Source organism: Ranitomeya variabilis, chromosome 3 (genome assembly GCF_051348905.1).
Source record: "Ranitomeya variabilis isolate aRanVar5 chromosome 3, aRanVar5.hap1, whole genome shotgun sequence".
In the NCBI taxonomy this organism is placed as follows: domain Eukaryota; kingdom Metazoa; phylum Chordata; class Amphibia; order Anura; family Dendrobatidae; genus Ranitomeya; species Ranitomeya variabilis.
The window spans coordinates 363,309,213-363,323,765 of NC_135234.1; the positions used below are offsets into that span (position 1 = coordinate 363,309,213).

Below are 14,553 nucleotides of genomic sequence, written 5' to 3' on the forward strand. Positions count from 1 at the left end.
CCCACTTTGTTTTTTTTCATTTATTTATTTAATTATTAGTATTTTTCCTTTACTTATTTAGTAATAAATAAATGAATTAATGAAAAAAATGCAGTGGGGTCCCACCTATTTTTTAAACCAGTGAAGGGAAAGGGAAAGCAGATAGTTATAGGATGATATTAATAGGCTGGAAGTGGCCATGATTATTGTGCCATCCCCAACCTCCAAATATCAACCTGCAGCCACCTCAGAAGTGTTGCACCAATTCTGGCACTTAGGCTCAGCTGTTCCCTATTGCCCTGGTGCGTGGCAATTGGGGTAATTGTTTTGGGGGTTAGTAATGGAGAGGTTTCAGTCAGTAACCCCCATTGCTAACCCAGTAGTAAAAATAAATACACACACAGAAAAAAAGCTTTATTTGATTAAAGACTCCCCCACACTAGCCCTCGTACACCCATTTATTAACAAAATGATCCCACAAAGTATTCCACTTCCATCTTCTTCTTTGTCTCTGGCACCTGAGAATAGCAGTAAAGCTATCACTATGCACAGGTGCTGACTGGTGAATACTCTCATCAGCGTCGCCTGCTCTCCTTGCTATCAGCGAAAGCAGGAGACCCTGTTGACAGTATTAGTCATCAGCCACTGCCGCTCACAGCTGCTGGCTCACATGCTATGGGAACCGCAATATCCAGTGGCTGTCACTTGTGACGATTTCTGTAAGGTTTCCACCATTCAGAGCCACTGTTCCCAGGCTGTCACATAGAGGAAAGCGTGGGAACCACTGGATGTTTGAGCCCTCCATTGACTTGAATGGAGTTAGCTTTTAAGATCAAGTTCGGGTACTGTTCTGGTACCAAAACCTAACTGTTTTTAAAGTTCGGCCAAACGTAACGAACCTGAACATCCACTTGTTCGCTCATCCCTAGTAGGGGTAAGATAGTGTTGGTGCACAGAGGCCACTTAGTGGTATGAGAAATGTGAACCTGCTAGGTGGACTAAACTTCTTTTTCATGCAACTACAATTACCATATACCTGGGAATGTTTTAATTGTTTTATCCATTTATATACTCGAGTATAAGCCAAGATTTTCAGCCCATTTTTTAAAGCTGAAAGTGCCCCTCTCGGCTTATACTTGAGTCATTGTCCCAGGGGGTCGGCGGGGGAGATGGAGTGGCAGCTGTCACATACCCACTTGCTCCCGGTGCATCTCTGCATGTCCCTGCTTCTCCAGCGCCCCCAGCTCTTCTTGTGTTCAGCGGTCACATGGTACCGCTCATTAAAGTGATGAATATGAACGCGACTCCACTCCCACATGGGCGGAGTGCATATTCATTACTTTAATAAGCGGTACCAATGACTGCTGAACACAGGAACAAGCTGCTGGCGTCAAAGACCATCGCATCGGAGAAGCTGCCAGGGATCACACCCGGAGGGTGAGTATAATGGGGAAGGGTAAGCATTGCAATATTCATCTGTCCCCGTTCCACCGCTGCACACCGCTGTGTCTTCCGCGTCCTCTGGCTGTATCGTTCAGGTCAGAGGGCACGATGACGTGTTTAGTGTGCGCGCCACCCTCTGCCTGAATAGTCCCTGCAGAGAGACGGAAGACAGAGCAGCGTGCGGCGGTGGAACAGGGACAGGTGAATATCGCAAGTGCTGGTGTCCCCGCATGCTCAGGACAAGAGGTGAGTATGTCATTTTTTTTTTAAACACAGCAGCAGCATATGGGGCAAATGTTTCTATAGAGCATTATGGGGCCATAATCAACCTTTATGCAGCATTGTATGGGGCAAATGTGTCTATAGAGCATCTTATGGGGCCATAATCAACCTTTATGCAGAAATATATGGGACACATTTTCTATGGAGCATCTTATGGGGCCATAATCAACCTTTATGCAGCATTATATGGGGCACATTTTCTATGGAGCATCTTATGGGTCCGTAATCACCCTTTATGCAGCATTATATGGGGCACATTTTCTGTGGAGCATGTTATAGGACCATAATCAACCTTTATGCAGCATTATATGGGGCAAATGTTTTTATGGAGCATCTTATGGCATCATAATCAACCTTTGTGAAGTATTATATGGGGCAAATGTTTCTATGGAGCATCTTATGGGGCCATAAACAACCTTTGTGCAGCATTATATGGGGCAAATGTTTCTATGGAGCATCTTATGGGGCCATAATCAACCTTTATGCAGCATTGTATGGGGCATAATATTCTATGGAGCATCTTATGGGGCCATAATCAACCTTTATGCAGCATTATATAGGGCAAATGTTTTTATGGAGCATCTTATGGCATCATAATCAACCTTTGTGAAGTATTATATGTGGCAAATGTTTCTATGGAGCATCTTATGGGGCCATAATCAACCTTTGTGCAGCATTATATGGGGCAAATGTTTCTATGGGGCATCTTATGGCGTCATAATCAACCTTTGTGAAGTATTATATGGGGCAAATGTTTCTATGGAGCATCTTATGGGGCCATAATCAACCTTTATGCGGCATTATATGGGGCACATTTTCTATGGAGCATCTTATGGGGCCATATTCAACCTTTATGCAGGATTGGATGCGGCAAATGTTTCTATGGAGCATCTTATGGGGCCATAATCAACCTTTGTGAAGTATTACATGGGGCAAATGTTTCTATGGATAATCTTATGGGGCCATAATCAACCTTTGTGCAGCATTATATGGGGCAAATGTTTCTATGGAGCATCTTGTGGGGCCATAATCAACGTTTATGCAGCATTATATGGGGCACATTTTCTATAGAGCATCTTATGGGGCCATATTCAACCTTATGCGGGATTGTATGGAGCAAATGTTTCTATGGAGCATCTTATGGGGCCATAATCAACCTTTGTGCAGCATTATATGGGGCATATTTTTGTATGGAGCATCTAATGGGGCCCATCATGAACTTTATGGAGCATTATATGGGGCTCCTGATTCAATATGGATATTCAAAAACACTTAACCTACTGATGTCTCAATTAATTTTACTTTTATTTATTATTATTATTATTATTATTTATTATTATTTATTTTATTTATTTTTATTTTTGAATTGTACCAGTAGCTGCTGCATTTCCCACCCTAGGCTTATACTTGAGTCAATAAGTTTTCCCAGGTTTTTGTGGCAAAATTAGGGGTTTCAGCTTATACGTGGGTCAGCTTATACTCGAGTATATACGGTGCTACAGTTTTAAGGGGTCAGTTTTCTTTTTGGACATATGCTAACTCACCAACAATATCCTAGCAGTGTAAATTGTTTCATCTCAGCTCCTTAACCCCTTTCTGCCAGCTGACGGAATAGTACGTCAGCTGGCAGATCCCCCGCTTTGAGGTGGGCTCCGGCGGTGAGCCCACCTCAAAGCCGCGACATGTCAGCTGTTTTGTACAGCTGACATGTGCGCGCAATGAGCGCGAGCGGAATCGCGATCCGCTCGCGCCCATTAACTAGTTAAATGCCGCCGTCAAACGCTGACAGCGGCATTTAACTAGCGCTCCCCGCCGCGCGGCCAGTGGCGCTCGTACTGCTGACCCCCGTCACATGATCGGGGGTCAGCGGTGCATTGCCATAACAACCAGAGGTCTCCTTGAGACCTCTATGGTTGTTGATGGCCGATTGCTTTGAGCGCCACCCTGTGGTCGGCGTTCAAAGTACACCTGCCTTTCTGCTACATAGAGGTGATCTGTACTTCACCCTTTCGCCCCAATCAAAATAAAACAATAAAAAAAAATCAAACATACACATATTTGGTATTGCCGCGTTCAGAATCGCCCGATCTATCAATAAAAACAAAGGATTAACCTGATCGCTAAATGGTGTAGCGAAAAAAAATCAAAACGCCAAAATTACATTTTTTTGGTCGCCGCAACATTGCATTAAAATGCAATAACGGGTGATCAAAAGAATGTATCTGCACTAAAATGGTATAATTAAAAACGTCAGTTCGGCACGCAAAAAATAAGCCCTCACCTGACCCCAGATCACGTAAATTGGAGACGCTACGAGTATCGGAAAATCACGCAATTTTTTTTTTTTTTTTAGCAAACTTTGGAATTTTTTTTCACCACTTAGATAAAAAAATAACGTAGACATGTTAGGTTTCTATGAACTTGTAATGACCTGGAGAATCATAATGGCAGGTCAGTTTTAGCATTTGGTGAACCTAGCAAAAAAGCCAAACAAAAAACAAGTGTGATATTGCACTTTTTTGCAATTTCATCACACTTGGAATTTTTTTCCTGTTTTCTGTCACATGGCATGGCAAAACCAATGATGTCGTTCAAAAGTACATCTCTTCCCGCAAAAAATAAGCCCTCACATGGCCATATTGACGGAAAAATAAAAAAGTTATGGCTCTAGGAAGGAGGGGAGCGAAAAACGAAAATGAAAAAACGGAAAAAGCTCCGGGGGTGAAGGGGTTAAACATCTTTAAATTTTAACCCCTTGGCTATCGTTAAGCAATCCCTAGTCTGGCCACCAGTACAGTACATGTAGACAGCAGGTGAGTCTCTGACTTCTCGTGAACTAGAGGATGACATTATTATTTATCAAATCCCTCCTAGCAACTATCAGACATCTATCTTCCTTATCAAGATCAACCCTTCTTGCATCTCTATGTATCCCATGCTACTGGAGATATTGTTTCTGACACAGAAAGTCAGTATTTATAACAATTAGTTAAAAAAATTAAACTATGTTAACTCCCATTGACTATGATATTTTTAATTGTTGTGTGCAGAATCTTCATTAGAGTTTTTTAGATGCAGCTACAGCTTATCTCCTCTGCCTCCTGCTTGTAAGATTTGACAAGAGGATACTTATCACAAACAAAAGGCGGGAATGCATGAAGAAAATGTACTATATATGATACTCTGAGACACTACAGTCAGGGGTCAGTAGTTCTATGTCACTAAGTTATCACTAATGGTCTATTTTGCAGGATTAGGGAGCCACTAAATATGTATATTAAAGCCTGCACTATTTTTTCCTGTAATATGTTCAGATTTCAATGAGTATTAAATGGTTAATAACACAGATAAGACACCCAAACTTGTTTCTGACTGTCACATTTATTTAACATATTATTCATGAAAATGTTTACATTTCTGTTTTCAGTATGTAATAATTAACAAGCCGTATTTACATTATTTAAATGTTATCTTTCAAATTAAAACTTGAGAAAAAGAATTATACACCTTTAACACCTCTTTATACAATTAAAGTTCCCTGATAGCAGTAATTAATGACAAGGCTGAATCGATATTTCCTGTCTGCCATGAGTAAAAATATACAGTATATCAATTCTAAAATGCAATGATTGTGAAAATTATGACATCAGATTTTTAAAAGTACTGATAATAAGAGGCCCAATCTATCAAGCCCAATTTGTACACAAAGTCTAATTGTGTAAAAATGTTGTGACTTTTGCCATTTTTGGAAACTGGGAGTAGGATTCAATTGGCAGTCCAACAAAATTACTATAAAGTGCCCTAAATTATACAACTGAAGTACATTTCAGACTCTGACACACAGGCAGCTTAAAGATGTGCCATATTCATTAAGAGTTATGGCTTATATTGATTTTAGCGCCTCTTACTTCAACGAATCCAGAACCAGTATTGGTACATAAAATACCAGTTGAGGTGAATTCCCCCAAAAATATTTGTATTAAATCTCTATTCCAAGATACTGTAGGTCTATTATGGCTTTCTTCCTCTGTACTGTGCAGATCTGAGCATTCATAGTCATTGATGTTAGTCTAAATGTGTGACAGCACATTCTGTGTTATTCTGCACTATTTTTGCGAACAGTGAACTTATTTGCTTGCCACATTTCATGTTCTTCAATCATTCCAATTGTGCGAGTCAACGTTATTATACATATCTGTGTTGCAGATGCAAACAGATTTTATAAGGGCAGCTTAGGGTATGATCCATAATGTTACAGCCTATTTATAGGTCTGTAATTTTGGCATATTTGCCTTGAAAATAAAATATTTGCCATCTAAATAAAATATTTGGTCTAATGTATTACTTGTAGCTATGCTTTAGTTAAAGAGGTTGTCCAGTCAAAATCAATAAGTTAGCAGTCACTCTGTGTGATTCTCCCCAGAGCACGCAATATGTGCTTCGGGGTATTCACCAGTTTATAAGTTGGGACTGGGGTGTATGTATGGATTATACATACTCCCAGCCAGAGCCCATCCAGTGGAAGTGGACTCGCTCCTTATACTTTTATGGAGCGATTCCGTGACCTCTAGTTGACCACAACCACTGGATGACCATGTCGTTGCTCAATGCAAATATATGAATGGGCTCTGGCAGGGAGTATGTATAACGCATACATACCCTTCGGTCCCAACTTAGTAACCGGTGAATGCCCGCAGCGCACAGAGCGCACAGGGGAGATTCATATGTCTCCAGTCACACAGAGTGGCTGCAGACTCATTGATTTGGGCTGAACAACCTCTTTAAGTATGTAAGTTCCCAGCACATATGATCAGTGGGTTCATAGACTCCTATTCACAACACGGAAGACAAAAAAGTGTCCTTTTAGCACTATCAGACTGTTGTATATCGGAGTTACTGTTCGTTTCTTGCACAGAATCCAGTAAAAAAAAGTGTATTGTGTGGCATAGGTTTTTTTTTTAACATGGCAGTGAATTGATGGATTCATTACATTTACATCTCTAAAGTTTCCATAAGGAATTTGTAGGGGTGGAGACCTCGACCACACTCTGATTGGTCAAGATTAGAAGTGACCTATTGGAAATATATGCACTGCTTTACCTCATTGCCTCATCATTGCCCCTTTAATGGCAACAAGGTGGCATTATGCACTTTAAGTTTGTGACGCACCATGCATAGATTTAGATTTACTGTACAATAGGTAATGCTAGTAATTGACTCAAATACAAGCAGTTATGCTGTAATTAGGCACTTTGTTAATAACATATTGTATGCCGTCCAATACACAAAGACACAAAGACATCAGTCAAGCAGTTATTGTATTTATGTACACATACTTTTTTACACCGCTGTTGATAAATGATCTTTAATATCTTTCTCAGTCTATCTTTTAGTCTGTTCATAGGTTGTGAATTTTATTATTGTGCACACAACAAGGATTCCGGCACATGAATGTGGCACCTGTAGACTCATAATGTGTCATAACTAGTGTTGAGCATTCCGATACCGCAAGTATCGGGTATCGGCCGATACTTGCGGGTATCGGAATTCCGATACCGAGATCCGATACTTTTGTGGTATCGGGTATCGGTATCGAAACAACATTAATGTGTAAAATAAAGAATTAAAATAAAAAATAGGGATATACTCACCTCTCCGACGCAGCCTGCACCTTACCGAGGGAACCGGCAGCCTTCTTTGCTTAAAATGCGCGCATTTACTGCCTTCCGTGACATCACGGCTTGTGATTGGTCGCGTGCCGCCCATGTGGCCGCGACGCGACCAATCACAGCAAGCCGTGACGTAATTTTCAGGGCCTGAATGCCAAATTCTAGGCATTCAGGATTTTAAAATTACGTTACGGCTTGTGATTGGTCGCGTCGCGGTCACATGGGCGACGCGACCAATCACAAGCCGTGACGTCACGGGAGGCAGGAAACACGCGCATTTTAAAATTATGTCACGGCTTGTGATTGGCTGCGTGCCGCCCATGTGACCGCGACGCGACCAATCACAGCAAGCCGTGACGTAATTTTCAGGTCCTGAATGCAGAATTAGGCATTCAGGACCTGAAAATTACGTCACGGCTTGCTGTGATTGGTCGCGTCGCGGCCACATGGGCGGCACGCGACCAGTCACAAGCCATGACGTCACGGAAGGCAGTAAACGCGCGCATTTTAAGCAAAGAACGCTGCCGGTTCCCTCGGTGAGGTCCAGGCTGCGTCGGAGAGGTGAGTATAGCGATATTTTTTATTTTAATTCTTTATTTTACACATTAATATGGATCCCAGGGCCTGAAGGAGAGTTTCCTCTCCTTCAGACCCTGGGAACCATCAGGGATACCGTCCGATATACTTGAGTCCCATTGACTTGTATTGGTATCGGGTATCGGTATCGGATTAGATCCGATACTTTGCCGGTATCGGCCGATACTTTCCGATACCGATACTTTCAAGTATCGGACGGTATCGCTCAACACTAGTCATAACGTGTCACCCATAGACTTCTATGTAGCCATACTCTACGTACTGTCACAAATTTCACACCAGGTCATATGTTTCTTTTTGTTGTTTTTTTGCCAAATTAGAAACATAGTCTGTGGTTGAATAAAAACATCTTCGCCCTACAATAATTCAGTACCAATTCTGTATGAATTCCACAGAAAAAAGTGATAGAGTACCCTATTGAATGTTGTATCATAGATTTATTCTCCCTTGGTCACACCATATGGAAACTTAAAAAATGCCTTTGGTTCCAAAAAATAAGGCTCTAGTGGCTCCAGGTGCCTCCGATGTACAGTTGTGTGAAAAAGTGCCCTTTCCTGATTTCTTGTTCTTTTGCATGTTTGTCACACTTAAATGTTTCAGATCACCAAACAAATTTAAATATAGACAAAGATAACACAAGTAAAAACAAAATGCAGTTTTTAAATGAAGGTCCTTAATATTAAAGGAAAAAGAAATCCAAACCAACAGTCCTGTGTGAAAAAGTGATTGCCTCCCTTAAACTATAAATTAACTGTGGTTTACCTCATCTTTGGGAAACTGAGTTCAAATTCCCTAATCACACGCAGGCCTTATTACTGCCACATCTGTTTTCAATTAAGAAATCACTTAAATAGGACCTGCCTGACAAAGTGAAGTAGACCAAAAGAGCATCAAAAGGTAGTCTTCATGCTGAGATCCAAAGAAATTCTGGAACAAATGAGAAACAAAGATCTATCAGTCTGGAAAAGACTATCAGTGGTAGACCTTCCCAGGAGTGGTCGGACAGCCAAAATTACCCCTAGAGCGCAGTGGTGGCTTATCCAAGAGGTCAAAACAGACCCTGCAACAAATAACTGCAAGCCTCACTTGCCTCAATTAAGATCAGTGTTCATGACTCCACCATAAGAAAGAGACTGGGCAAAAATGGCCTGCATGGAAAAGTTCCAAGATGAAGATCACTGCTTTGGGGGGAATTCTCTGTGGACTGACGAGACAAAAGTTGAACTTTTTGGAAGGTGTATATCCTATTACATCTTGTGTAGAAGTATCGCAGCATTTTAGAAAAGGAACATCATGCCAACAGTAAGATATGGTGTTGGTACTGTGATGGTCTGGAGCTGTATTGCTGCTTCAGGACCTGGAAGAATTGCTGTGGTAAATGGAACCATGAATTCTGTTATCTATCAAAAAATCTTGAAGGATAAGGTCCGGCCATCTGTTTGTGACCAGAAGCTTAAGTGAACTTGGGTTATGCAGCAGTACAATGAACCAGAACACACCAGCAAGTCTACCTCTGAATGGTTTAAGAAAAATAAAATTATGACTTTGCAGTGGCCTAGTCAAACTCTTAACCATAATCCAATTGAGATACTGTGGCATGGCCTTAAAAATGCGGTTCATGCTCAGAAACCCCCAATGTGGCTGAATTACAATAATTCTGTAAAGATGAGTGGGTCGACATTCCTCCAAAGCGTTGTAAAAGACTCATTGTCCATTATTGCACATGCTTGATTGCAGTTGTTACAGCTAAGCTTGGCCCAACCAGTTATTAGATTTAGGGGGCAATCACTTTTCACACTGGATCCTGTAGGTTTGGATTTCTTTTTCCCTTAATACCTTCATTTAAATACCACATACTTTTTTTTACTAGTGTTATATTTGTCTAATATTTATATTTGTTTGGTGATCTGAAACATTTTAGAGTGACAAACATGCAAAAGAATAGGAAATTTAGGAAAGGGGAAAGCACTTTTTCACACAGCTATATGTGCATGACACCAAATAGTTAATATATGCTCCACCATTAGCTCTCCAAAAGCAATGGTTACTAAACCTTATTTACCATTATGGATTAACAAAATATTCATTTGTATTACCAGCACCAAATAAATAAAATATTTGTGAATATATAATGCAATTTATGAAACAATATGAAAGGAATTCTTAAAAAACCTATATACAAATGCATAAATAAAAAAAACTAGTACATCTTTTCAAAGTAATGCATTTTTAAAGTAAGCTTAATAGTGCAAAGCAAATATTTTTTAGGAAAATATTTTAATATTCCTTCATTTGAAATAAAGCAAAACATATATTAATATTGACACATTACTTGTGCCCAACTTATTCAGATATGCAAGGTTTTCCCTACACCTGGCGTCAAGGTCACAACTACAGTGTATTGACATTGAAAACTGTGACATATGGGAGTTGTAATTTGGGATTAGACCTTATTTACAGCCCCTTGCTATTTGGATTTTGAAAAGTAGATCTATAAAGGAATATGACCTACAGGTTGGAATAAAAATCCCCTTGCTTGACCTAGATTAAAGGCTGCATTGATCTGTTGTGGCAGAAGGTATTTTTTGATAGGACAAAACAATTATACAAATAATGAAAACAACACAGTAAAGTTACAAAACAAATATAGCAAAAGTTTGATCCATTCCCCAAAAAATGTATTAATCACCTGTTTATCAATTGGTTATAATATATTTGTCCCAAAGACAAAGTGCTCTCCAACCAAACGCAAATAAAGAAATCTATCATTGCTGTGTTTTATATAACTCAAAAAAATTTTTTTTTACTTTACCATGATAAATCTTTTCTATTCTTTACAAATAGTTTAGATAGGCTGACCCAGGTAGCTAAGGAAATATTGGGGATCTTAAATACTAAAAAAATCTAAGTAAGAAAATAGAAATGTTTTAAATTAGCACATTTAAAATACATTAAAAAAATCTTTGAACACTTCACCTGCATTTTTGTCTGCCTACCTACAAACACTTACATTACCACAATTGACTCCTTTCTGGTCTTCTTATGTAATATTTAAACTGCTATAGTTTTGCTTCAAACTAAAGTTTAATATATATTCCTATGTCCTTTTTCAAAAGGAAGCCATTATTGGCATTTCTCCCTGTATTTCTTTTTTGAGCCCTGTTTGACAACTCTCCTTAAATATTTCATCCTCATATGTGATGTGCTTTTCATATTGAGATGATAATGCTGAAAGAGTAATATGATTTGTATCTTCTACAGCTGAAACAAAGTCTGTATTAGCAGTTATGTTGAGTAGCTACTCTCACTTTGTGATACGTGTGTGTATTATACTACAATAAGTACCATCACATCATTTTAACTGTAACTTTGTCTATGTCTACTTATTGGACAGTCTGTTTTGGTATTGTTTAGCATTAGTCCATTTATTTAGAAGTCATGCTTAGTAAGGCCTCCAGACAGACTCATCCATTCTTCCACTGCTTGTTAGACTGGTTGGCGAATTGCTATGACTTCCATTTGCATCCACTCCGTCATTCTGGTTGGTCAAGTTGTGGTTCATCAAGTTGTTCCCTGCTGTCACACTAGTACAAGAAGAAAGCATTCTTGAAGGAGAACGTTCACCTGCAACCATAGAAAACTGATAAGATCCAGAAGATGTGCCGTAGTACAAATGATATGGAGATGCATTGGTCTGAAATGGTCCACTTTGATTTTGAGATGATCCAGGATAAGGAGGTGGAAGGTAAGTGGGATGGAAACGTGTAGTAGTAGGCATACCGGTTACACTAATTCCTCCAATTCCAGTTGATGAGGGAGAGGCAGTATAAGAAAAAGCAGAGGACATGGCACCAGGGTAATGCACTCTAGTATCTGAAAATCTGGACTCCGTAAGAGATGGTAAAGTGGAGAAGGAGCGGTCAAACTGTCGAGGGTCGGAGAATGGACTTAGGTCTGTTGCTGAAATGATAAAAACAAAAGATTCATTGTGTCAATTAAATAATAATACAATATATATGTCTTATCATATTACTTTGGTTGCTAGAGGATATATTTGCCATTTTTTTCTGTATCATATTGGCTAGGAATATAATAATCATAACTTAATATAAATATTTAGGAAGGAAGCAATAAGTTTAAAACTATTTGTACAGTATTTTCACTTGTACAATAACACCTTCAATGAAAAGTAAGTTACAGACTTACAGCATTGTAGTATTAGCATTATATTATACTCATGTAAATCCCTGCCCCTACCTGGCTCACCAATCAAGTGAGTGGTCCAAATAATTGACTGGCAGGATCCCCTGTATAGGTGCACACAGGGGCAGCTATTAATCATTAATTAACACTGACCCCCTGAGACTGCCCTCTTGACTGCTAAGGCAGGAGTGGGAATAATTTACATGAATTGAATAGGGATCCAAGGAGTAATGTTTCTCCTATATCAAGCCTGACATGCCAAGGTGAGAAGACTTATAAGCCCCAACGCTCCTCTGGGAAATATGCAAATTGTCTCTTCAGAAAGGAGGAGGATTAGAACTCTAGTGCCTCCTACAGGGAGCAGCTACCCTAAAAGTCAATATCAACTCTCCAAAGAGCATTCCTATAGGTGGGACTAGAGTTCTATTCCTCTTCCTCTCTGAAAAGACAATTTTCATATTTCTCAGAGGAGCATTTCGGCTTAAAAGTCTCCTCACCTTGGCATGACAGGCTTGATATGTCACTCTCCACAAGGAGAAGTGTTACCCCTTGGATCCCGGTCAGATGCCTCTCACCTAGCTAAAGCAGATCTCACAGTTTGCCCTGACAAGGGGCAGTACACCAAAACACAGTGTCTGTAAATTGAGATTTTGGCTTTTATCCTAAGTCATGTGACAAGGCTCGTTAGAGAGACGACATTGACTTTTAGGATTGCTGCTTCATATAGATGGCTGCATTTTTGCACTTATTGATTTCTATGGGTGAACAAATGCTGCAAAAGTGCTGAAAAAATGCTGAAAGAAGTGACATACTGCAGTTTACAAAAAACACAGCAGTTTTCCAATTCAGTCATGAAATAAACAAAGGGTGTGTATGAGATTTCTGTACTCTCATAGCTTTTTCTGGTAGTGTAAAATTCAGCTTAAAATTTGCATTAAAAAAACGCAGTAAGAAAGCAAAGTGTGAACATAGACTTACAGAAGGATGCAGCACTCTTGAAATTGCTAAGATAATGGGGAGTGAGCACAAAACCATCAAAAGTTTTATTTCAAATAGTCAAAAAAGTATTGAGAAAAAAGACACACATTAACTGCCAAAGATTAAGAATAATAACATTTGAAGCGACCAGGAAACCATTATCCTCCAGTGCTGTCATATTGCAGAACTGCAACCTCCCTGGAATACAAGGTGTTCAGTGCTTAGAGATATGGTCAGGATAAGGAGGCTGAAACCTAACCACCACTGAACTAGACATGCAAGGTGAAACATCAAGACCGGGTAAAGACGTTTCTGAAGACAGATTTTTCAAAGGTTTTATTGACTGATGAGTAGTGTTGAGCATTCCGATACCGCAAGTATCGGGTATCGGCCGATACTTGCGGTATCGGAATTCCGATACCGGGATTCCGATACTTGCCGCGTATCGGATACCGGAATCGGAAGTTCTAAGATTCAAAAAGCAGAAATTCAGCCAATGAGATTGATTCCAAGTGTGGGCACATCCTGTTTAGCATGGAGGGCATGAAACTACTGGCAAGGCTGTGATTGGCTGGTGTAATGATGTCATGATGCAGTTTAAAAGTCGCTGGCGCCATTTTGCGATCACTCTGCTGTGAATTCAGTTAGTGACAGGACGCTGTTTGCTGACTGAGGGACAGTTTAGAGATAGCGATTTGCTTCTTTGTGCTTTCCAAAGGCTAATTTAGCAACCGCTGTGTTCACCTACTATTCACCTTGCTTTTGCCTTGTAGCGCTGTTTTCACAGCGATCTGCAGGGTCTGTGTGTGTGTGTGTGTGAGTGCAGCCCAGTCTCCAGTCTGAGTGCAGCCACATAGGCCATCCATAGTTGGTTGTATTCAGTTCAGGGAGGGTGGTTCATTGCCTCATACTGTTCCTTTTTTTTTTTTTTTTCCCAAGTAGTGTAGTCTGCTGCTAATTTATTCAAAAAAATCCTATTAGTGTCTTTCCACCCGTCTCCAGCTAATTTGTGGAAAAACACTACATAGGATAAAGTAGAGGAGGGTTTTTGGGCCTTGCAGCGCCGTTTACGGCTGTCTGCACGGTCTCCGTGTGACTGCAGCTCGCCCTGTAATCTGTGAGCAGCTGTAGCCTGGTTGTCTCCAGCTCAGGGTTTTTCACTGCGTCATACCGCCAAATCAATTTTCTTTTTTTTCAAAGTAGTGTAGTCTGCTGCTAATTAATTTTAAAAAATCCTATTAGTGTCTTTCCACCCGTCTCCAGCTAATTTGTGGAAAAACACTACATAGGATAAAGTAGAGGAGGGTTTTTGGGCCTTGCAGCGCCGTTTACGGCTGTCTGCACGGTCTCCGTGTGACTGCAGCTCGCCCTGTAATCTGTGAGCAGCTGTAGCCTGGTTGTC

General features: G+C 40.1%; 1 protein-coding gene across 1 annotated transcript in view; it reads right to left on the minus strand.

Moving 5' to 3' along the window:
• Positions 1 to 8,577: 8,577 nt before the first annotated feature.
• The window catches only part of RUNX3 (RUNX family transcription factor 3), a 77,655-nt gene continuing 71,679 nt past the window's right edge, over positions 8,578 to 14,553 (minus strand). The window contains exon 5 of the mRNA XM_077295914.1: positions 8,578 to 11,930. Coding sequence (XP_077152029.1) covers positions 11,413 to 11,930 — 518 coding nt within the window. The 3' untranslated portion in view covers positions 8,578 to 11,412. The remainder of the gene's footprint in view (positions 11,931 to 14,553) is intronic.